This window comes from Callorhinchus milii, unplaced genomic scaffold, assembly GCF_018977255.1.
Source record: "Callorhinchus milii isolate IMCB2004 unplaced genomic scaffold, IMCB_Cmil_1.0 Scaffold5, whole genome shotgun sequence".
NCBI lineage: Eukaryota > Metazoa > Chordata > Chondrichthyes > Chimaeriformes > Callorhinchidae > Callorhinchus > Callorhinchus milii.
The window spans coordinates 40679108-40703757 of NW_024704746.1; the positions used below are offsets into that span (position 1 = coordinate 40679108).

The following is a 24650-nucleotide window of genomic DNA, read 5'->3' on the forward strand; positions in this document are numbered from 1 at the left end:
GAGCCTGATTCTGAGCCAGGGGAAAGTGGCCGTAAGCACGTTCGAAGAGAAAAGTTTTCAGGCGGGACTTGAAAGAGGGGAGCGAGAGGGCAAGGCGGAGGGATTGAGGGAGAGTGTTGCAGAGTTTTGGCGCATAATGACTGAAGATAGACACAAAGAGATACACATACAGTCACATTCACAGAGAGAGACACATTTACACAGAGACACTCATAAACACACACACGTATATATATAGAGAGACATAGACTCACACGGAGACAATCACAACAGCGGGGCCTCCGAGTTTAGCCCATTTGCCACTCGTGCCACACTGCGCATCTGCTGCTCTGCCCACGGTGACGTCGGGTAAACAGCATGAGCGGCCCGGGGGCCAGGAGCTACATTTATAGCGGGTTTGTAGCGAGTTCCACGGAAAAGGATGCCGGACACACTTTTCTATTGGCCCAGATGATGGCTAGTGACAGTGATGACTTGTAATGACAAGTGATAGTCATAGTGATTCAAATTGAGCGCAGGGTATGTATGGATAAACCCCATCCAAAAGTATTTTATTTGGACCATTTCAATCGACAATTTCACAATTACACACTTATTTCCAATGATGATGTTCATTATACAAAAAATGATTCCAAGATTGTACTTGAAAGGTGCATTACTGTTACATTTTTCTCCCATTGCAAATGTTTTGGGTCTTGCTTGTGCTTCAACCCTCCCTAGTATAGATGGGGTATTTATTTCTATGTGCTTCAGGTAGGCTATTATTTATTTCTATATTTATTATTTTAATTTTTTAAGAATAAATCCAGGGCCAGCTGTATACGTATTAAAATTTCAAACACCGTCTGTCTTGAGGAACTGAAGCAATACCATCATCGTCCCAATGTAGGGCAAGGAAGGTGCTGTGATAGAGCTACTGTATTGCGGGAGGAGTGAAGGTCGTTTCCCTAAAGTGCAAGATCTGAAGGAAATTAATGAAAGTGGAGTGGATTTGTCAGCGATGAGCAGAGGAGAAACAAGTGATACAATTCCATTGTAATCTTTCCTCCCATCTTTAATTATAGTGAATATTTATCATTTTGAGAAATCAGGAGAATTTCAGATGGAATATTTTCAAAGAAAACTGCCAGATGTCTCACTGCATTGATTGTGACATTGCTTTGCTGTCCAACAATGTTGAAGTCATCTATTTAATTGGAATTTCCTTCCTGACATCTTTAGATTGCTGTATTCTGGGATGTGTGGGTATTCAGCCTGTGGTGAGTATAAGAAGACTTTGGGCCAAGATTATTTTTTTAACCCTTTATAGATCGACTCAAAGCACAATATGTTTTCCCTCCTTCATTCCTGAAGACATTGATTCATGTTGGGCTGCAGTCTCATGTGCTGGCCAGCCTCCAGGACCTCAGCCATGGCAACATCACCCCTTTCTGTTGAAGATCTTTTGAATTATGCTGGGGTACAATTCAGTAGCTGCTATAGCAGCCCTTAGGTATTTTTGGTTATTAACAATAATAATAATCCTTGCATTTGATATAGCACCTTATCACCTCTTTGAGACATCTCAAACACTTCACAGAATATATTGTAAAGTGAATTGACTGCATATTTTGTGGGCTGCCAATTGTGACAGCAGTGTCCCACAAACAGTTGTGGATTGAGTGACCAAATTATTAGGTTTAAAAAATGTTTTAAGGGATTATTACCCACGGAAAAGCTATCCGACAATTGACTAAAAAGCAGGTTCCTACTTACTGGAAGGGTTAACAGAGGCGTGTGGAGTTAGAAAACTTTCCCAAAGTTTCATCCTGCCTAGGAATCGAGCCCAGGTCCTTTCAACAACAAGAACAAGATTGCATTTATAGAGCGCCTTTCACGTCGAGAGGATGTCTCAAGGCGCTGGACAGTTGGGTCGGGACCCAAGCAGGAGCGAACTGGTCAGGGCTAGGGGAGGGAAAGGAGGGAGCGAGGAGGGGGTAGAGAGTCGAGAGAGGAGGTGAAGGCAGGGTTGAAGAGAAGGCGAGGCGAGTGCTCTAACCACTATGCTACAGGGTTCCACACCAGAACACAGGCTAAATGGCATGTTAACAACTGCAACAAGTTGGCAGGAAGGTCATGGATCAGGCCAAGAGCATAAACTCACTTAAACAGCTTGCTGATGTGATGGGAGGATGTAGGGTAGGTATTCCGGAGGGATGAGATTAGATGGGCCAAAGGGCCTTCTTCAACCAAACCAATCTTGTGATCATTAAGTCTAAGCTTTGAATTTTAGCAGTCTCTGTGGGGGCAAATTTCAACAACAACTTCAATAACAACTTGGATTTATATAGCACCATCCACACCGGATGGGTCTCAGAGCTCTTCACAGTAATGGATCCCAGGCCCGAGCCAGGGGGAGGGAGAGGAAGGTGACCAATGTGCAGTCAAAAAGAAAGGTCTTCAGCCGAGACCTGAAAATAGGAAGAGAGGAAGCGAGGCGAAGGGAGTGAGGAAGGGAGTTCCAGAGTCTCAGGGCACAGTGGCTCAAGGCACGGCCGCCGAGGGTGGAGCGGAGGACTTGGGGGACAAGGAGGTCAGTGGAATGAAGGCAGTGGGCACTGTTGTGAGGAGAGAGGTCAGAGAGGTTTCAGAAATTTCAGTCAAGTCCTGTTGTTATTCGATGTACACACACTTAGTTTTCTGATGGTGCCTCTAGATAGTGATCAGAAGCCAGAGAGAGAAAACTAGAAATACCCTTCTTAGCCCCATAGTAATAAAATTAATTGTAGTATCTCTTGTTATCCTGGTTGAATTCTGTTACCTCAGCACGGCCTGGAATTTGAATTTGGCTATCTACTCTGTATGTCTTGTCTCTTGGGAAGTGCCAACAATTGTCCTTTTTTTTATTTTTACATGTATGGCTTATTATGCCATTTAGTATGTGTTCTGTTCCAATAGAATGAGTGGGAAAATGTAAATTATAAACATCTGTGTGAAAACACAATGTTTTAAAATTAGAGGATTTTTAACAAAAGTGACCACTGAAGCTAAAATGCATGGTAGTTGGAACTAAAATCCAAATGAAAAATAAACTTCAATAAATTTGAAAACGTGAGTAAATGCACAATATTATTCTTGGTAATATTCTTGAGTGTTTGCCAAAATTATACTTTACTTTTTTTATTAAATTATTAAATTAGGTTATTTTTAATGGCTTTCCATGCTCATTTAATTGATTCATCTTGTTTATTATTTTTATTGTACTTTAAAGATTAAAATCGTTTTCATCACAACGACTCTTTTGTTTGCCTTCTTCACATAAGTTTCTTTACCATAAGTTTACCTCTATATAAAAAAATCCTACTACTTGTTTAATCACTAATGCCATATACAATTCAATATTCTAAGGAGCAATAAAGTACAGAGCAGATTTTGTAAAAGGTGAGTCCTGGCTCCCCATTCCTCCTGTCAACAGGAGAGCTCCAGGACGCTACCCCGCGTGAAGGGCGATATAAGTGCAAGTTGTTGTTGTTGTGGTTTGTGTATACCTTACCCCAAATGCAGTAGAAAACCTTGTGCGTGCGTTTGTCACCTCCGGCCTGCATTACTCAAAGTCAGTCCTCGCCGATCTCCCCAGCTCCACTATTCAAAAAATGCAGCTCATTCAGAACTCTGCCGCCTGCATAATGACCCGGACCAAACCCCGAACCCCCATCTCAGCAGTTCTGGCCAAGCTCCACTGGCTCCCCATCACCGAACGGATCAACTTCAGGATCCTCACGCTCGTGTTCAAATCCATTCAGTCCCTGGCACCACCCCACCTCTCCGACCTCCTCACTCCCGATCCACCAGCTGACGCCTCCGCTCGACCGGCACCGGCCTCCTGTTCTTCCCTCTGCTCCACCATTGGAGTTCATGCTTTCAGCCACTACTCACGGAAACCGTGAAACACTCTCCCTCAACCCCTCTGCCTTGCCACCTCTCTCTCCTTTTTCCAAGTCCTGCCTGAAAACCTTCCTTTTCGACCGTGCTTACAGTCATCCTTCCCCCTCCCACCCTCCCCCCTCCCCCCCACCGCCGCCGCTGGCTGGGAGTCAGGCTCCGCCACTGTTAAGCGCTCTGAGACGTTCTCCTGGTTCACTCCGGGGAGCGTGCATGTCCCACACCCAGCCACGGGGAAATCTTCAGGTGTGATCGGCGTACGCAGGTGGCGCTCTCAGTCGGGCTTGGATACTCCTTCGGAGTCGTGATGGGTTTCACACACACAACACACACAACACCGGGGCTGAGCAAAAAAATGAACTCGGTTTTGAGGGATCACTTCTTGAATCAGTGGGTGGTGGAGGCGGGTGACAGACAGCTCCTGATCTGGGCTGGTGGTGGGGGGGGTGTGTGTGTTGTAGGTTGGGGGGGGGGGGGGGGTGACAGACAGCTCCCGATCTGGGCTGGTGGGGGGGGGGGTGTGTGTGTGTTGTGGGTTGGGGGGGGGGTGACAGACAGCTCCTGATCTGGGCTGGTGGGGGGGGAGGGGGGGTGTGTGTTGTGGGTTGGGGGGGGGGGGGTGACAGACAGCTCCTGATCTGGGCTGGTGGTGGGGGGAGGGAGGGGTGTGTGTGTTGTGGGTTGGGGGGGGGGGGGGTGACAGACAGCTCCTGATCTGGGCTGGTGGTGGGGGGGAGGGGGGTGTGTGTTGTGGGTTGGGGGGGGGGGGGGTGACAGACAGCTCCTGATCTGGGCTGGTGGTGGGGGGAGGGGGTGTGTGTTGTGGGTTGGGGGGGGGGGGTGACAGACAGCTCCTGATCTGGGCTGGTGGGGGGGGGAGAGGGAGGGGTGTGTGTGTGTTTTGGGTTGGGGGGGGGGGGGTGACAGACAGCTCCTGATCTGGGCTGGTGGGGGGGGAGAGGGAGGGGTGTGTGTGGGTTGTGGGTTGGGGGGGGGGGGTGACAGACAGCTCCTGATCTGGGCTGGTGGGGGGGGAGAGGGAGGGGTGTGTGTGTGTTGTGGGTTGGGGGGGGGGGGTGACAGACAGCTCCTGATCTGGGCTGGTGGGGGGGGGGAGAGGGAGGGGTGTGTGTGGGTTGGGGGTGGGGGGGGGGTGACAGACAGCTCCTGATCTGGTCTGGTGGGGGGGGGGGGGGGGGGGGTGTGTGTGTGCTGTGTGTGTGTGTGTGTGGGGGGGGGGTGACAGACAGCTCCTGATCTGGGCTGGTGGGGGGGGGGAGAGGGAGGGGTGTGTGGTGTTGTGGGTTGGGGGGGGGGTGACAGACAGCTCCTGATCTGGTCTGGTGGTGGGGGGTGTGTGTGTGTGTTGTGTGTGTGTGTGGGGGGGGGGGGGGGGGCGAGAGCTCTGGAACTTGAGGGAAAAAATTATATATTTTCTCCTTTATTTGGGGGGGAGGAGGGAGGGCTTTGCTGACCCGGAAGCGAAGAAGCCGCGGCGCTGTGTTACATTGTTGCCACTGCAAGTGCAGCAGTGGCCGCGCGGCCGCTACACTGTAGCCATTGAGGAGGAGAGTCACTCATTCACAGAACCCGGTCCCCCACTCACTCACTCTCTCACTCGCTCTCAGCGCCTGAACCCCCCCCACCCCCCCCTCCCCCCTCTCCCCGGGGCCGCCTTACCCTCTGCTCAAGGCGGGGAGGCGTTTGGTTGGAGCCGGAAGTTTTGGTGGGAGAGAGAGAGAGAGAGTTCAAAGCGTTTTTGTGTCTGTGTCTGTGTGTGTACAGACAGACAAGAGAGGGAGGGAAGTGAAGAGCTGCAGACAGACAGACAGACAGACGGTTCTCCCCCCCCCCCCCCCCCCTCTCTCTCCCTCCCTCTCTGCCTCCACGTCAGTCGCAGTCTGAGCTCCAGCCCCAGGTAAACCTGTGTGTGAGTCTGTCTGTCTGTCTGTCTGACAGCAGCAATAATAATAATAATAATAATAATCCTTGCATTTGATATAGCTTTTTATCACGTTGTCCAGACGTCTCAAAGCGCTTCTCAGGATATACTGCAAAGTGACTGCCAGTGAGTATGATTTGATATTATAATCCCCGTATATTTTTGCCCCCCCACACGCAGCACAACAACGTCACGTCACGTCTGTCTGGCGTCTTTCGCGTCGGGAGGACGTCCCAAGGCGCTGGACAGTCAGAGTTTTCGGACCCGAGCATGGTGGCGGGGGGGGATCGGGGAGATTGGAGGGCGGGGGGAGGGAAAGCAGGGAGATCAAAAGCACGGTCGAAGAGGAGGGCCTCGAGATGGGTCTTGAAGGAGGCAAGGGAGGGGGCGAGGCGGAGGGACTGCGGGATGGAGTTCCAGAGGGTGCGGGCAGAGTAGCAGAAGGCCCGCCCTCCAATGGTGGGGCACTGCATTGGAGTGTCACCCGAGTCTGAGTTCAAACTCCTGACATGGGGATGGAACCCACAAGCTTTTGACTCAGAAGCTACTGGTTGTGCTACCAACTGAGCCAGGCTGGCACTCTGCTTCATGGAGCTGTTGGTCAATCTAGTTAAATATCCGCTTTGCATTTCTGCAAAGCTGCTACCGCACTTTTTCACTACCGTATGTCATTTTACGGGCATTTTACTTACAACACTAATAATAATAATATTTGCATTTGATATAAGCGCCTTATCACGTTTTCGAGAAGTCTCAAAGCGCTTCACCGAACATACTGTAAAGTGAATTGACTGTATTTTGTGGGCAAAACAATGTAGGAAGTGATGATTAAAATATCAACATTAAAGTGAATGTCACAATGTTCATTCCCAAACAGGACTTTATAAAACATTAAATTATAAAACATAAAGCCAGTAAGGTTTTAACATATTTGTGTATTTTTTTTCTATGTCCTCCAATAAGTTGAGTCCTGTTGCTTAGTGGTTAGAGCATTTGCCTTGCAAGCGAGTTAACCTGGGTTTGATTCCCGGGCACACAGCTCTATTTACCTAGCATAAGTAGAAACCCAGATGTTAGTCCATTGGCGGATCGCAGGTAATCATGCCTTCCAAAGATAATAATAATAATTTTGTCATTCAATCCACCACTGTTTGTGGGACACTGCTGTGCGCAATTGGTTGCCATGTTTCACTTGCAAAATATAGTCAATTCACTTTACAGTATATTTGTGAAGCACTTTGAGATGCCTCGACGACATGATAAGGTGCTACATCAAATGCAAGGATTATTCTTATAACTGAATGCTACAGTGATTGCTGCAGTTCTTACAATTTGCATGGCTTCGATTTATGTGCAAAATAAGATGGGCATAATCTATAACACTGTAAAAGTATGTTACAGTATAAGCAAATAAAAGGTCTGAGGGGGCTACGTAATGTACAATGTTCGGCAAATGTTTAGTGTATGATTCGAAAGAGGAGGTGGTTAGGTTTTATTGAGGATGATGGGCTTGCCAACAGCCAGCAGGCTTTCAGCTGTTTTGCCCCTGTTTTCTGACACCATCCTGGAGTCCATTCGACTTGCTCCCTCCCTTTCCTCGATCAAGGCCCGTTTCATGATCTACCTCTTTGACTATGCTTTCAGTCATCGTTCTCCTCATCTCCCCCACCAACCCCAGCCCGGATGGCAAGCCAATACTGTTAAGTGCTTTGAGATGTCCTCCCGACCTGAAAGGTGCAATATAAATGTAGATTTGTTTTGTATGAACTGGAAGATAATATTCTTGCTTGCAAAACTCAATCTGCATTTTTATTCAGGAATGGATAAGTGATGGAGCCTTGTAACAATTATTTTTAATCAAGTTTTTCTTAAATAAATGAACCTCCAACAATACATGTTATTGAGTGATCTGAATATTTCAGTGTGTAGCAGTTATATTTCTCTCTTGTGTAACATATCCATGTAGCGTAGCATACACGAGTGACAAGGGAATCCAGAGAGATATAGGAGAGGAGTTTAGGAGGTGTGGAGGCTCATGTGGAGTATAACCACCTACATGGACTGCCATCAGTCTATACAATTTGATGTATTCCAACTCTAGTGTTTCTGTATCTACAAGAATATCAGTGAATCAGTATTGTATATGAAAATGATCTATACAGCAAATATATATACAGAAAGTGCATCATCATAATTTGAAGATTTGAATGATTTTGATTTATAAAAGAATAATCTATAAGAGTGTGGGGATCCTTTAAGATGTCATTTTTATATTGTTTCCATCAACTGGAATGTTGTTATGTATTTATATATAATAATTTATATGTGTTTATGGAAGTTTAAACGTGTGAATGAATTGGAGATATTTTGCAGAGATTTGAAAACAGCTGGGCAGTTTCATACAATTTGAAACAAACACTTAAATTGTTTTAGAAAAACCTCAGCTGTTTTAAAAAAAAACAATGTGTGGCTTTCTTTGTAAGAAAACTGGATGTTTTTTTCACAATTGTCAAATTGTATGAAAACTGGCCAGTTGTGTGTCACCAAGATGTCTAGCTGTTTACAAAATGTATCCAACTCATTCATACATTTAAACTTCCACAAACACGTTATTGTAGCTGTAACCATTTGTGTGAAACAAATTGATTCACTTGTTTACATTCATTTAGTCAACAACAATAAATATAGGAACCACTTGGTCCAAAGAAATTGCGTCAAATCCGAAGAATTGCTCATTCTCCAGGCTTACGCAAAGAATTATTACATTAATAGTAAGATGGCAAACTAAACAACAACAACATATTACACTTGGACAGATGTCCCAGGACGCTGGACAGTCAGGGTTTTTTTTGGACTTGAGCTGGAACTTGGGATCAGGAGGGGTGGAGGGCAGAGGTTGGCAGGTGGTTGAAGGCACGGTCGAAGAGGAAGGTCTTTAGACAGGACTTGAAGGAAGCAAGAGAGAGGGTGAGGCGGAGGGATTGCGGGATAGAGTTCCAGAGTGTGGGAACAGATGCTGAATGCCCGACTGCCAATAGTGGCGCGGGAAAGGTGGAGCACCTGAAGCAGGCCAGTGTCCGCCGAGTGGAGGGACTGGACAGGCTGATATGGGGTTAGGTGATTGGAGAGTAGGGGGAGCAAGACCGTGGAGGGCTTTGAAGGTGAGAACGAGGGTTTTGTACTCGATTCTCTGAAGGATGGGTAGTCAGTGAAGCCGGGTAAGAACAGGGGTGATTGGTTCGCGGAGCCTGGTGAGGGAGAGGACATGAGCTGCAGAGTTTTGAATAATCTGCAGGTTGTGGAGAGAAGAAGTCCAGGCAGTTGGCATAGTCAAAACAACCTTTGTGCAAGTGCAAGAATCCAGCTACAGTATTGGAAATGTTTTTTTTGTTTTGATAACGTCAGTGAATCATCCAAGTTCATCAAATATATCATCATTAAATAACAGTGGTACTTGTGCAATCCTTAACTGACTGTTCCAATTTCAGAATGGTAGCTCCCATTCAGATGTGCTATTTGTGTTTATTGGGTAAATATAGATTTGAGGCTAAAGGCATATTAAATGCAAGACTTGTACATGATCACATATGAGTGGAAGCTACTTGATGATTTGATGCATTAGCACTCCACAAGTTATCAAATTCTTATTGTGTTGTTTTCCTCTTTCCTGTTTATAACTGCCGGATAAGCAAGTGGTGCAAGCACTTAAGTGATGCATTTTACCACTTGATAACCTTATGTTTGGTTTCTGCAGAATTGAGGGGCTTTGTGGGACACCACTGTAATAACATGGGAGCTGAACAGAGCACATATACTGATCATAAACATCCAGAATCTCATGTCTCAGGTACGTCAACCTCAGAGTATCATGCAACAGATTCTTGAGTGAATGCTTTTTTGTTGCTTTTTCTCTTTACCTCTCCTCCATCCTTTTCCCCTGACGGTGCTTATTTTTGTGTAGCGCTGCTTCACATCTGCCGGCCACCTTATTTTACCTCGTCATGTGTCAGCCTGGAGAATGAGCAGTGACATGTTACTATAGTGGAGGGCATCATGGCTTGATCATTATCTCACTACAGGTGCTTTCCAGCAGGGATTGATGGAAATGACACTGATTAAAGATTAAAACCTGTTATTCTGACTTGCTTTATTTATTTATTTTTGCTGAATATAGATTGATAATATTTATTTTACCTTTGGTTTCTTTTGAATTTTTAGCGAGCGAGTCAATCATAAAAATGAACGACTTCCAGGCAGTATCACGTCGTCAAGACGTTCCAAAGCACTTCAGAACAACAACAATTACATTTATATAGCGCCTTTCAAGTCAGGAGGGAGTCCCAAGATGCTGATATCACAGGATATAGAGGATTGACTGTATTTTGTTGACATAGAAGTAGGCTGTTTTACATTTTGAACATGGTCAGTGGGAGCACTTCAAAATGATCTTCCCCTGTATAACCCACTAATTCATTAAAAATGGCTGCAGAACCATGGGAATCACTATATTCTTGTTTTATCTAGCTTCACCATCTCCAGCAAAGCAGAGGGCCAAAATGGACGACATCATAGTTGTTGCCACAGGAACCCAGCAGCCTGCACGGACAACGTGGAATGATCCAGATGTAATTAAGCTGCAGGAAATTCCCACCTTCCAACCTCTGCTTAAAGGTAACGTGCTTTTTGTTTTGCTCTTAGATATTTTCCCTTCCAGCATACATTTCAAAACTTGTGGCATTTCACTTTTAAAGTAACAGTCATTAGAATGCCCACAATTACTTGTTATATATTTATAGATTTTTTTAAAAATGCTTTTATTTTTAAATAAAGTAAAAAGAAAATTTGTCACTTGCTTCAAAGCAGTCTGTGAGACATTGTTGTGCGGGAAAAAAGCTGCTGTGTCTGGCTACAAAACAAATGCAGTTATTACACTTCACAGTAAAATGCTGTCCCTAAGGCTGGCTGGCGTAATGCTTACGGAAAAGCCTGATTTACCCATTGTTTTCTTAGCTAGGGAAGAGTGGGTATTATTGGGGATGGAGAAAAAATAATGTGTCCTGTAGACTTGGATGTTAAGCCCTAACTGGCTTTTTTTTAATGCACTTTATATATAGAGATTATCAAGTTCTGTTGATAAAAATCCATGTGATCAAATTATTTGTCTCTGTTTTTCAATGGTTCACTTCCTTTTCTCAAAGATCTCAACACACTCTTACCGGCAGCATTGAAGTACGCAAGCTCAGTGTTCCGTTTGAATATACTGTAAAGTGAATTGACTGTATGTTTCGCCCACAAAATATACAGTCAATTCACTTTACAGTATATTTTTTGAAGTGCTTTGAGACATCTCGAAGACCTGATAAGGTGCTATATCAAATGTAAGGGTTATTATTATTATTCATTTCTCATGTTGAAATGACTGTTTTGGACGCCATTCTGTACAAAGCACAAAAATTGCTGTTAGCTACTCAAAAAAATTCTTTACTGGTTTACATAATTTTCTGCAATCTTACAGTCTTCTAAGTAATTTAAGTTCTAATCACCTCTAATGATGTGCTTAGTTACTCTTGCGTACCACACTGCTCCATAAATCTTACAAATCCTATGAGTTATAGAGTCTGTTTACAGTGTTAAGAGGAACATATGTGAGTGAACTGCTCTGAGGAACTAAATCATCCTCATTAGCAAGAATGTGTTTCTACGTTTGGGTAATTTTAGATACATTTGTGTCTAATTTGAAAGATGAATTTCATGGTTTTGGAGATGCAATGAACGCATTAATGCATGCAAATTGTGGTTTGTCACATAAGAAAAGAAACTACAATGGCAGAGCAATAAGCAACACAAGAGAAAATGCAGTGCCAATCATGCTGTAGGTAGCTTGTAGGACTGCCACTGATGGGAATCTCTACCTTTGGTGGTTGTGCTTGAATTTGACAGAGACATTGCTGCCGCCAGAAGCAAGGACATACCAGAGGCAGGATGAAGACATCACCGCTTAAGCAGGTGCTTCTGTCTTTGTGTCCAACTCTTTCCATGTTGCTGTGTCGGCCTGCGATGCACTTGTTTCATTTTTGCGTTGCAACAATGCAGCAAGGATGGACCATTCCCAGAGGCCTAGATTGTTGTGGTTCCCAAGGGTATCATCCTGTAGCATTATGGAGCCTATTATTGGCAGAACAAATTCCTTTAAAAATTGCTCGCTATAAAAATGGCCTCATGGAGGCAGTGTTACACAAGTGTTTCTCAGAGCAAACTGGTAGGAATAATAATAATATAATAATAATCCTTGCATTTGATATAGTGCTTTTCACGTCGGGAGGACGTCCCAAAGCGCTTCACAGAGCACACTGTAAAGTTATTTGACTGTATATTTGTGGGCGAACGCGGTAGCCAATTGCGCATAACTTTTTAATCATGAGGCAGTCAATTATGGAACAATTACTTTAAGTTAAATGTTATTTATTGTGAATCTGTTGAGCAGGTTTGAGCAACTATTGCAAATATATCATTTTTGTTATACCATTGTCTGGTTTCTTATCAGCAATCTTCAGTCTTAACTGAAGTCTGACAAGGTTTGAGGTCTCTGGCAGAATGGACTGTCAGTGAGGAATAGGAGTGGAGGGAGTGCAATGATTCACTATCCTGTTGTATTTCTTAGTGAAAATCAGAGGGNAAAAAATTGTACATTAATAAGGTCCATCATTTACAGCTTCCCTGTGTACAATGTTAACCCACTGAATCTCTCCAAGTAAGAGAGAACATTATTTTGTCGTTCTCAAATATTTTTGCTTTTACATCCCTCGAATTTAGATTTAGCAGAATAATAGTAAAAATAATAATAAAGAATAGATTTAATAGAACCCTTCTGGAAGCAAACTTTTGTTGAAATTTAAAAAAAATATTTTCAAAGGCAAAGCCAACCATTATCTTATCTCAATCATCTTTGGTTATGGTTAAGCCTTCCAAAAAAATAATATTAACAATAATTTGTTAATCCACGAATGTTTGTGGGACATTGCTGTGCGCAATTGGCTATCGCATTTCACCCACAAAAAAATAGTCAATTCACTTTACAGTATAGTCTGTGAAGCTGAACAACTCTATAAGGTACTATATCAAATGCAAAGATTATTATTATTCATTATTATTTGAGAGGCTTAATTGTTTTTCTCTGATACCTGATTCCCAACAGTAAACACGATGTAGACATTCCACTAAGCAGTGTATTGGCCTAACAGGGCATTAAGCTTTTATGGTATGTCCTAACAAGAACAACTTGCTCTTGGTATTTATACAATGCCAAATAACTGTGGCGCGATGTCACAGTAAAATATTTACAATGGCTGAAGTGAGCTGGAACTCTTCAATTGCTGTGCAGTGACCCCTCCTGGAAAACTAGTCAAAATATTAACTGTGACTTTAATTTCTCACACAGCTGAATAGACTACTGGTTCCACATATGAAGAATAGCCATTTGGGTGATATCCCAGAAGCGTGCCTTAACTATTGCTGTATTTCACCAGAGCAATGTTGCCACATAAGATTTTGCTGCTCAGTCTATTAAACGCGCACTCTTTTTATCCTGCAGAGGGCACTAATTCTTTTCTCCTAATAGAATAAAAGGTCATCTGCTGGTTGTGTGTTTTGCTCGCATCCATTTGATTTCTGTCATGCGTGGTAGTGTGATCATGATTTTCTTTTGGACTGAATCGGTGACCAGTTGATAAAAGCTTCTTAAATTACTTAAAGTGCATTCAAAAACTGAATTTTATCCACCGGCTGTGCAAGTAAAAAGTACTCTGCAGTCTTTATCCAAAGTTGTTGCTTTTATTTTATTTTGTCCACAAGATACACAATCACTGCAATTTACAGTTTATCCTGTGAAGCGCATTGAGACGTCTCGAAGACGTGATAAGGCACTATATCAAATGCAAGGATTATTATTACCATTGCTCACCAGGCATATTTGTTTTAATACAAGGTTGCCCATTTGTTTGCCTGATGTTTTGTTTATGCCATGAACAGGGGAATTGACAACAAATTTATATAGTGCCTTTCATGTCAGGACGACATCCCAAGACACTGGACAATCCATAGCTGAAGGAGGTTGTGGCTGAGGGAGGTGGAGGGAGGAAAGATGCCCAAAGATGCAATCAAAAGAAAGTTCTTGAGTCATGCAAGAGTTCAGTGGTTCAAGCTGTAATGAAATTATGCCATGGGTTTGCAAAACAGTTCTCGCTCAAGGAAGACTCTTGGTTGATGTACAACAACAACAAAATTACATTTATAGAGCGCCTTTCACGTCGGGAAGATGTCCCAAGGGGCTGGACAGTCAGGGGTCAGGACCCGAGCATGGGGGAGGGGTGGGTTAGGGGGAAGGGAAGGTAGAGAGGTGGGAGGGCGACTGAAGGCACGATCGAAGAGGAGGGTCTTGAGACCGGCCTTGAAGGAGGCAAGGGAGGAAGTGAGATGAAGGGACTGTGGGATGGAATTCCAGAGGGTGGGGGCAGAGGCTGAAAGCCCGGCCACCGATGGTAGGGGGGGTCGGGCAAGAGACATGGAGGCAGGCCAGAGCCCGCTGAACGGAGGGGGCGGGCAGGCAGTGGCAGAGTCTGGCAATGTTGTGGTAGGCAGTGCCAGTCATGGCACTGCCTACCGTCAGGACGCCAGAAGTCCTGGAGTTGAGGGTGGAGGCAGAGAGATAGAGTTGGATGTCATCTGCATATATGTGGAAATTTACCCCATGTCTGCAGATGATGTCTCCAAGTGGGAGCATGTAGAGGGTGAAGAGGAGGGGACCATGGACATAGCCCAGAGGAACACAGCAAGAACGCTGTACCCTCCTCCCCATGACTGTGAAGCACTGAAAAGATTTAATTTAAAAAAATCTTATTCTATTCTCTTTTTTTTGATGGGGAGTGGGGGGTGATGTGCACCAACATTACTTTGCACAATCCATCAAAAAGCTACACAGAAAATGTTTTAACTGTACATGTTAAAGAGGAAGGTATGATGGAGACTGGAAAATGGAATTCAAGTGGTTTTACCTGCCTGCACCTAAATGTGTTCCTATCAAAATGCTCCATGTTAATATTCTTAATCTGAAATATTTCTCAGAAAACTATACCCCTACTATCTGACTTTTAAACATATGCAAGATGAGCCCTTCCTTTATCATGGAGCATTTTGATATTGGCTACCTCATCAGCTCTGCCATTAGCATTGCGTCTGATCTAGGCATTGGGTCGAGATGTCTTATTATCATAATAATAATAATAATAATAAGAATAATCATCATGCTTGCATTTGGTATAGCGCCTCAACACATCTTCGAGACGTCTCAAAACGCTTCACAGAATATACAGTAAAGTGAATTGATATATATTTTATATTTGTGGGCGAAACGCGGCTGCCAATTGCACACAGCAGTGTCCCACAATCAGTCGAGGATTGAAGTGACCAATTTATTATTATTAGTAGTTTTGTTAATGAGCTTCAAACGCCTTCCTACTCATTCATTGCTTCACTGGTGTTTTGGAGGGCGAGTGGCAATGAATGGGTTTAAATGAGTAAGAGTTCTATATCACTTCAGAGAGACTTTCCACTGAAAGTTTTCAATGTTGTTAAACTCATTTTGGTTTAGCTGACATTTCCAAGAAGAGCCTGGGGCATAACTGGACACTATGTGATAATATATTATATAAACGGTCATGTTGCCAAGTCCTGGAAAGGCCACTCTGATTGACAACATTTTACATGTAAAGGGAGCAGTTTTTGTTCATAATCATGTGAAATTGTGGACATGTGTTAATATGAAAAAAAAACTCCAGCCTTTGTAACAGCAGTCTTTTCAGTTTAATTATGTTGTGGCTGAGATGATTATGTTGCTATGGTATGACCTCAGAGGTTTTAGGAATAAGATTTGATTTGACCTGTTATACATACCAGATGGAAGTCCAGCGAAGGACAAAACTGATAATGCATCTGAACTTGTGCTCTTAGCAGATTAGAGAGCAAAGCAAATGGAGTGTAAACACTGGTCCCGCTGTGAGACAAAATGCAATTTAACATCTCCTGCAACGTTGCCAGCGATGACATAACTGCTGCTTATTGCTGTCATACTAGTAAGCTTGTGTTACCATCGCAACCAAGCTGTTAGATTATAGGAAATGGACACTTCATGCCACCGCGCTTAGAAAATGTCTGTCTGCCAGATTGTTTTAACACCAGAGCGATCATGTTCAAATTGTACTAATTGCCTTTGGTCGCTGGCAATAGTATTATGTTACCACATAGAAGGTTTAAAGCAATTGTGCCAGTTTTCCCTGAGTAGCTTGCCATATCTTCTCTTCTCTTCCACCTCCCAGTCGTGTTGCAGAGTTTATCTCTGTGATTCCCCACATGCCGACTTGATAGTCACAACTGGGAAGCTGCAAACAATAATAGTTGGAGCCTTGTAAATTTCCCGACGGCCTGAAATTTTATCAACATTCCTATAATGTTCATAGTTGAGGTTGAGACTGATTCCCCAACCGATGGAAATAATCTTTTGCTATTTATCTTGTCAAAGCCTTTCATAATTTTCCTCTCTTAACTTTCTCTGCTCCAGTCAAAATAACTATAGTTTATTTGCAAAATAGGGAAAAATGATTCAGATTTCTTCTTACCCCTTGGTCAGGGCATGGAAGCAGATCAAAGTCCAGTACCCGCAATGCTTGAAACGGAGCAATGCTCAGGGACATAAGCAGTCTGGGCAAATATGTAGAGGTGCAACAATAGAACCACAAGTGAAATGAGGAGAAAGCCACAGATTGCAAATGCACCGCAATATCAAATCTCATGGACTCGGTGACGTGAACAGAAGATATTTATTTACTTACCATCTAATTTTGTTCCAAAGCCAATATAATTCTATGAAATTTGTTTTGTCGTTAAGCTTATTCCTGATTGAAAGTGTGAAGTGGGTGAATCGAGTGACAGGCATACAAACCACAAGAAGACTGAATGGAAATGGATCGTGCAGCTCTGCAATGTAATAGTAGGAAAACAGTCTTTTGTCTGTCCCCCAGAGCTTGCAAAGTATCAGTAAATACTAATGAATTGAAGTCAGACTTGGCAGAGAAGAAGATTTGATTCTTATTCCAACAAGCCTGGACATAGGAGCTTTCTTTGTAAACAAGAATGAAAAAAAAACTGATGTTTTCGTTCATTATGTTAAGGAACAAAGCACTCAAAGGGGGAAAGGTTAAGGTCCTACATGGCATGCGATCAGATGATGCATTGAAAATTTCAAAAAGAATGTTGTACTTGGGCATCTGTTTAAATATACATTACCCGCACAATGTAATAATTTGTATTAACACTTGTAGCCGTGAATTTTCTTCAGTTGAAAAAAAAATCTTTTTGCTTCTCTCCATTTACCCTTTAATTAAACAACCAGCAGTATGCTGTCTATTTCTATTAATTAGGTTACTTGGTGTATGGATCCTGCGAGCTTTGGTTTCCACTTAAAATTTTCTTCAAGTTCACCAGTGCAAGAGAGTTTATCCAGTCAGTAGCTGAGCCAGTACCTGGTGAATCTCTTTTACAAAGTGGGAATCAGAAATTTGACTGTCTCAGGACTTGTAGATACACTTCAAAAGCAATTCCCTAATATTTTATATTTCAGAATGTCGGTGCTAATCTCGGAAGTGATCTAGATTTTTAAGACATTTGAGGTTTCTTTTGTTTGGGAAGATCTGTTGGATGTAGCTTCACCACAGCTCCTTGGGAATCCTGAGGCATATTGATTAGAGCACTTGCCTCGCAAGTGAGAGGACCTGGGTTTAATTCCTGGGCCGGGTGAAACCTGAGGCAAGTTTCCTTACTCCACACGCTCTGTTTATCTAGCAGTAAGAAGGAACCTGGTTGTTAGTCGATTGACGGATTGCTTTCCGGAGGTAATAACCGCTTAAAAAAAATACTAATTTGGTCACTCAATCGATGACTGTTTGTGGGACAATGCTAGCATAATTGGTTGCCGTGTTTTGCCCACAAAATATACAGTCATTTCACTTTACAGTATAATCTGTGAAACACTTTGAGATGGCTCAACGACATGATAAGGCGCTATACAAAATGTAAGGATTATCATATTATTTTCCCCTCATTTTGCAGTTTTTGTGTAATCTGCTATAGTTAACATGCTTTGTAACCTTCCAATAAATGTAACCTGAAATCACCAGAGAGAATTTGAATCTAGCTAAACACTTCATTTAAAAAAGAAATAAGAACTGGGAACTGAACACAGCCTGTTTTGGCTATTTTACCACTTCAGAAAAATGTGAAATATCCCCCACCCCACATCCTCCCAACCTGTTCTTAACATTGTGCAAGGATTTGGACTGAAGTGTGCTGTGTGGTGCCTTCTAGGCCGCCTTGACAAATATTTAAAACTAATTACTAAATGCTAAATGAAACTTTATTATGGGAGAATTGGGAATAAAATTGTTTATGGAATCTGAAGAGTTTCGCAATTCATTCCTCCAATGTATAATGCTTTGGGGAATTTTCTGACTCAAACGGAAACCCATCATCATACTTAAGTTTCTTAGTTGGAAAAGCAATTGCCCAGTGTAATATTGAGCCATGCAAACACAGGTTAGCTGATCTATGAAAGAGAAATATTTGGATAGGCCAATATTTGGAGTTGTTCTCCAATTGTCCCTGGGCTAAGGAGGGATAAAATCAGCCAGGGTTCCTGTTCTTGAACCTTATCTGGTGATCGCTGATGAAATGTGTGTATGAATGTGTAATGAGAAAAGCATTGTATTTCTCCTCCTATTTGGCCAACGAGCTACCAGATAAATATTGGTCATTCTCTGCACGGCTTTTTGTGGGACATTGTTGTACAAGTATTGGCCTCTGTGTTTCTTACAAAAACAGTCACTTAACTGCAGTAAAATCATGTGAAGTGCTTGAATACATCTAGCCAACATGATAAGACACAATACCAAATACAAGGAAATAGGAAAGACCCCCCCCACACACACAGCCTCAAAAAAAAACCTCAAAAAATAACCCAATAGATGGGCTTTTGCCCATCTATTGGGTTATTTCCATTCTATTGCAACAAACTAAGTTTGTCTGCTCCAAACATAGTACATTCCAAACCACTGAGGTCTTCGTCTTTAAAGCTAATTGCATAAAGGAGGAAAACAAATTCTAGCAAAGTGATCAGTCATGTGGTTTTTCAGCATCATTTGTTTAGACTTGACAACATACCGTGACCAGAGACCATTTTCTCCAGGGATCGAATTTTCATAGTCAGTGTTTTAAGATTGCAGCGTATGTACAGTGTTTCATTTCTGACAGTGCAGGCAACTAGTGCCTTATACATTGAAACATTTTCATAAACTTTCTTTCAAGTGTAGGTGGGTGAATGTGGCAGCCGTTGTGCATGGCACTGTCCAACAACAACCATGAAATGAATGACCAGTTTTTTACCGAGGGACTGTTGGCTCGGACACTGAGAGAAACTCTTCAGCACTGCACCGGAGTGGGAGTCTAGACTGTGAATGCAATGTAGGGCCTGAACCTACAACTTTATATTGAGTATATATCAAATGGAAGTATCTTGAAAATGAGTTGAGGAACAAAGGGATTTGGGAGTGCAGATACATACATACATTGAAGGTGACAATGCAAGTGACGAGGGCTGTGAAGAAAGTTAATAGTATGCAGGTTTTATGCTCAAGGGCATAGAGTATAAACGTGAAGAAGTCATGCTAATGTAGTTCATATGATTGGTTAGGCTGCAACTGGAGTATTGTGTCCAGCTCTGGGCACCTCACCTCAGGAAGGATGCTAAGACCTTGGAGGGAGTGCAGAGGAGGTTTACAAGAATCATGCTTTCTGAAGAATGAAGGGCTACAGTTATGAGGAGAGATTGAAGAAACTGAACATTTTTTCCTTGGAGTAGAGAAGGTTGAGGAGAGACCTGATTAAGCCGTATAAAATCATGAGGAGCTTTGCTACATTAAGTTAGAGAGAAGTTGGGGAGTCAGTAATCAGAGGACGTAGCTATGATTGAAGATCTTATACAAGAAGAGTTAAAGGGAAACTTAGGAGAAATGTTTTCACCCAGAGCAGTTGGGTGGAACGCCCTGCTGAGTAGAGTGGTGGACACATAGTCCATTGTAGTCTTCAAGAGCAAAGTAGATAGGCATATAAAAGAGAAGACTCGAAGGGTTATGGGGAAAAAGAGTGGGGGTGAGATAGAAGCAATACCCTTGTTCTGTGATGGTCTGATTGGCCTCCTTCTGTGCTGTAGATTTCTATTTTTTTGTTTCTAACTTTCTGACTCGGAGGCAAGAGCTACTGAGTGAGCCAGGCTGACACCTAGTGAGCACACAACTTTAGCACACCATGTGCTGGAATACAGGAAGTTTTCTGGCTTGTGTAAAGAAGAAGTAATCTGTCCCCTCTGTGACTCTTTCCAAATCATCTGGTGTACAGCACCATACACTTCTGGATACCATGTCAGGATTTATTTTCCGTATTTCATAAATAAACTGAGCAGGCTTCAATTCCCCTCCTCCAGGATTCCATCAGATACCACTGATGACTTCTGATTGTTCAAAAGTGGAAAAGTTCAACTTACTGCATTCAGGAAGAGATTAGGGGTGGAAGTTGCAATTTCTAGAAACAGTGGAAATTAATATTTATGCTTTTTTTTGAAGTGGGGGGAAGAGAGAAAATGGTAGCCTGGTTCCCTTTCCTGCATGTGTTTAATGTGTCGTGTGTGGTTGTTCCCAAATGGCAAAATATGAGAGTAAAGTATTTGATGATCCTGCCACACTGATTTGTTACAGACCTTCATCGGCTTTCAATTGTATTCTGTGGTTAGGCCATTGTTTGCTGAATGAGCGAAGCTTTACAGCACAGTTCAATTTTTTTAAAAAACAAAAAATTGATCCTGTACGTTGCCTCCTATTCCAAAGGGGTGGGTAGAGTGGGGGTGAATCAGAGAGACCTGGGATTCCCAAACTACAATTTGCACTTTGGACTTTGTTGCAATGAAAACTTGTAACACATCGTTTGGACAAAACGAAATTCTGTTTTCTTTTTTTTGCAAGTATCCTCCCAGTCCCTTAGAAGGTGATTTTTTTATTTCACACAGTGAAAACAAGTGTCTCATACTTATGGGAATTTCTTCTTGCGTGGTGGGATTGGTAGAATGCCAGTTGAGGTATTTAAGCAGGAAACGCCTAGATACAAACACACACACACACACATGCAATCTAACGGTATGAAGAAATAAAGAAAAGGCAGTAAAATATAAGAGAATAGAAACCTAAAGAGTTGCAGCCTTGATGGGACAAATGGGCCACTTTTGTCTGTGGCCCAATGAGCTGAATAGCTATGCAGTAGTGTTGATGACGTTTTTGTTCATAATTTACTGTTAAGTGTAGAGCTGAACCAATTTTTAGCAAATGCTGCATCCCAGATGTTGGACATTATTGATGTGGAAATTTCTAAATGAATTTGGATCCGCTCCAGGTTGGGGAGTGGGGGCGGCAGGGGAGAAGCTTGCGTAGTTGTCGATGTAAAGTATGAAGTTGTTTTACATTTCATTTTCTGGTGCTGTGCAAACTCGAAATATGTTGCTGTATTGGGTGAGTCTATGCTTCACCAATAATACTTTACTGACAGTTTAGAGTGGCTTTTTGAAAGCAGATCTCTACAATCGCAGTTCTATTGGCTTTCTTGACTTTGTTGTGCATCAGATGGCGCTAAATTAGAACCAAGGCTAGTCCTAGTTGCCCATTTCTCCCCTTTCCCTATTGTGGTAAAGTGGATCTACTCTAGGTTGCTGGTAGCTTCTTCCTGGGTTCAATTCCTAGCAGGGCGAGACGTTGGGCGGGCTTCCTTCCTCTGCACGCCTCTGTTTGCCTAGTGGTGAGTGGGAACCCGGTTGTTGGTCAATTGGTGGATCGCTTTTCCAGGGGTCATAATTCCTTCAATATCAATAAAAATAATTTGGTCGCTCAGTCCGCGACCGTTTGTGCTGCTGCACATAATTTGCTGCCGCATTTCGCCCGCAAAAATATATGGTCAATTCACTTTGCAGTTTATTCTGTGATGAGCTTTGAGATGTCTCGAAGACGTGATAAGGCGCCGCTATATCAAATGCAAGGATTATTATTACCTGAAAAGAAAACCTAAAGTTTCTCCACAATCCAGGATATTTTGATTAACGTACTGTATTTAATAATAACTATTATTTTCTAATAGAGTGGGGAGGGGCTGGAAAGAGAGCAACTAATTTGACCTGAAGGTGCATTCCACTCCTTCTAAGACTTTTTTTCCCTCTTTTAACATAGACGGAATTTATAATATTCCTTACATTTGATATAGCATCTTTCACATCAGGAGTACATCTCACGGTGCTTGGCAGGAATTTTCTTCACTGTATAATAATAATAATCCTTGCACTTGATATAGCGCTTTTCACGTCGGGAGGACGTCCCAAAGCGCTTCACAGAACACACTGTAAAGTGAATCGACTGTATATATTTGTGGGCGAACGCGGCAGCCAATTGCGCACAGAGGCATTCCACAAATAGCCATGAAATGAATAATCAATTTTATCTGGGGGAGTATTGGCCAGGACATTTAGAGCCCATTGTGAGTAAGTGTGTAAATTGTTGTGGTTTTGTTGGATGCTCAGGATCCAATTTTATTCTTGTATTTTACAGGGCTATTAAGTGGTCAGACCACTCCCAGCACAAATAAATTGGAAAAACTAGACTCCCAGCAAGTATTAAAGGTCTGTCTACGCTACCAGGATCACCTACATCAGTGTGCGGAGGCGGTCGCTTTTGATCAGAACGCTCTTGTAAAGCGAATCAAAGAGGTAAGGCAGCAGGAGCAAGGGACCAGAGAATTAGAGGAAAGAGCAGAGTAAACATCTGTAAAGCTGTGCTTCCTCTGTATATGTTGTCCTGAGCTGACATCTCATGCCGGAGCAGGTATTGATGTTGCTGTAAATGCCAAGGCACACTGCGGCTTCAACATGTCATCCCCTAAGTGTTTACATGTACCAAAACAAAGCCCTCAGGAAATTTCTTGTTTGACAAATTACACGTACAGTGGGTTTTATCTCAAGTGCTCTCTCCCACGTTCAAATATTGTGAGCAGTTGCTCAGGAATATTCCGCTAAAAGGGAAACCTGAACCAAAATATACCAAGTGGTCAGAATTATGATATTTATTCTGCACAGTAGCGGTTTATTTTTGCTGGCGAATGTATGTTTGTATATAAGTGTCTGTGTATGTGCATGCTTCTCAGTGTAAGATGCCTGTGATGTAGAATGGATATGTTTTACATTTTTTGCACTCACACTTCAAGTAGTATCAGATCTGGTGCAACACAAGTCAGGTGCAAAGTAAATTTCCACCCCAAGCAGAGTTCTCAATAGCGGTGTCACAGTTTCATTTCACACACCAGCTGTTACTGTGTTCTCTCGCTTGTCGGTATGAATTTGTGGATCGGTGTTGTAGTTCTGTGTCTATTAAAATCTGATAAAAGTAATTTCACTTGCGGTCCTTACAGCTGTCTTATGCATGCCGTCCAGAATTGGTCTTGAACCCAGATCTCAGCGGTGAAAGGGCAGTATATTGACCTTCTGAAGTCTGTGCTTTTGCCACTCACCCTCATCTTTGAAATTAAAGGTTCCAAAACTAACAATTGCTGGATCTTGTCATTTCTACTACAAAGGACACTGTTAACTTGGTGGTGTCTATGTGAGGAAAAACAGAATTGAAATTGCTTCCAAATTTCCTCTTAAATTTCATATGAAATGGGAATAAGTAACCGTCCACTCACAACAGATGCCCTCTCTACTACTGGCGAGATGTAGGTGCCACTTGTAATCAGTAATTTAGCAACTTTGGAAACGTTGTATCAATGGGTCTAGCAGATGGTAATTTTGGTAAAGTTTGGAATAAAACAACAGTGAGTTCTGGGAGAGAAATGGCAAATATGTGGGACTAGGAGATGTACTGGAAGATTGACTTTCTGCTTCAATTGGAATTGGTTTTCCTGTTTATCCAAATGTACAGCAGGTTTGGTCAGTCGACTGAAGGTGACATTTAATGGGATAAAATGGGATAAAACCCTATCTAGTTCAGCAAAAAGTCTCTGCTGAACCATCTGAAATGTTTGTTTGCTTGCCCCTGCTAAGTTTTCAGAAATTATTGATGATTTCCTTGCATACGAATAATAATTACATTAGTGTAATATTTAATATTGGAAGGAATGCTCCTTTGTATACTTGAGGGGGAAGAGAATTTTAGGCATGCGCCTGCGAAATACAGTCACTACACTTTACAGTAAATACAATAAATCCTTCAATTGGAATACTGTAAATCCTGTAAAGTGCTTTGAGATGTCCTCCTGATGTGAAAGTCTTATAGCAAATTATTATTTATTATTAATAGACTGGCCTGGGAGAGGATGTTAGGAGAATTGGAGGGTCATGTGGATATAGACACAGGCACGGGCTAGTGAGATCGAATGGCCTGTTTCCGGATTGCAAAATTCTATGTAATTCTATGCATTGATGTTTTTCTGAAAGAATTTAAAAAGGGATTAAGGGTCTGGTGTCAACGAAGTTAAGTGGGTATCAGAGTACTTGTACTTCTACAAATTGTTTTAGAAAGCAGTGTTCTTAATTTACCATCTCAAAGCACATAAAGGCATTCCAAAAAAAAATCAATTGGTTTAAATTTCTATCTCCAGT

At 42.5% G+C, this 24650-nt stretch overlaps 1 protein-coding gene across 2 annotated transcripts in view; it reads left to right on the forward strand.

Moving 5' to 3' along the window:
- Positions 1–5785: 5785 nt before the first annotated feature.
- The window catches only part of borcs5 (BLOC-1 related complex subunit 5), a 39204-nt gene continuing 20339 nt past the window's right edge, over positions 5786–24650 (forward strand). The window contains exons 1-4 of one of the 2 annotated variants that reach the window (XM_042335684.1): positions 5786–5839; positions 9618–9710; positions 10388–10534; positions 22606–22763. In XM_042335684.1, the coding sequence (XP_042191618.1) occupies positions 9653–9710; positions 10388–10534; positions 22606–22763 (363 nt within the window). In that variant the 5' untranslated portion in view covers positions 5786–5839; positions 9618–9652. Of the gene's footprint in view, positions 5840–5977; positions 5990–9617; positions 9711–10387; positions 10535–22605; positions 22764–24650 lie in introns of those variants that run through there. The other variant, XM_042335685.1, reaches the window with a different exon arrangement.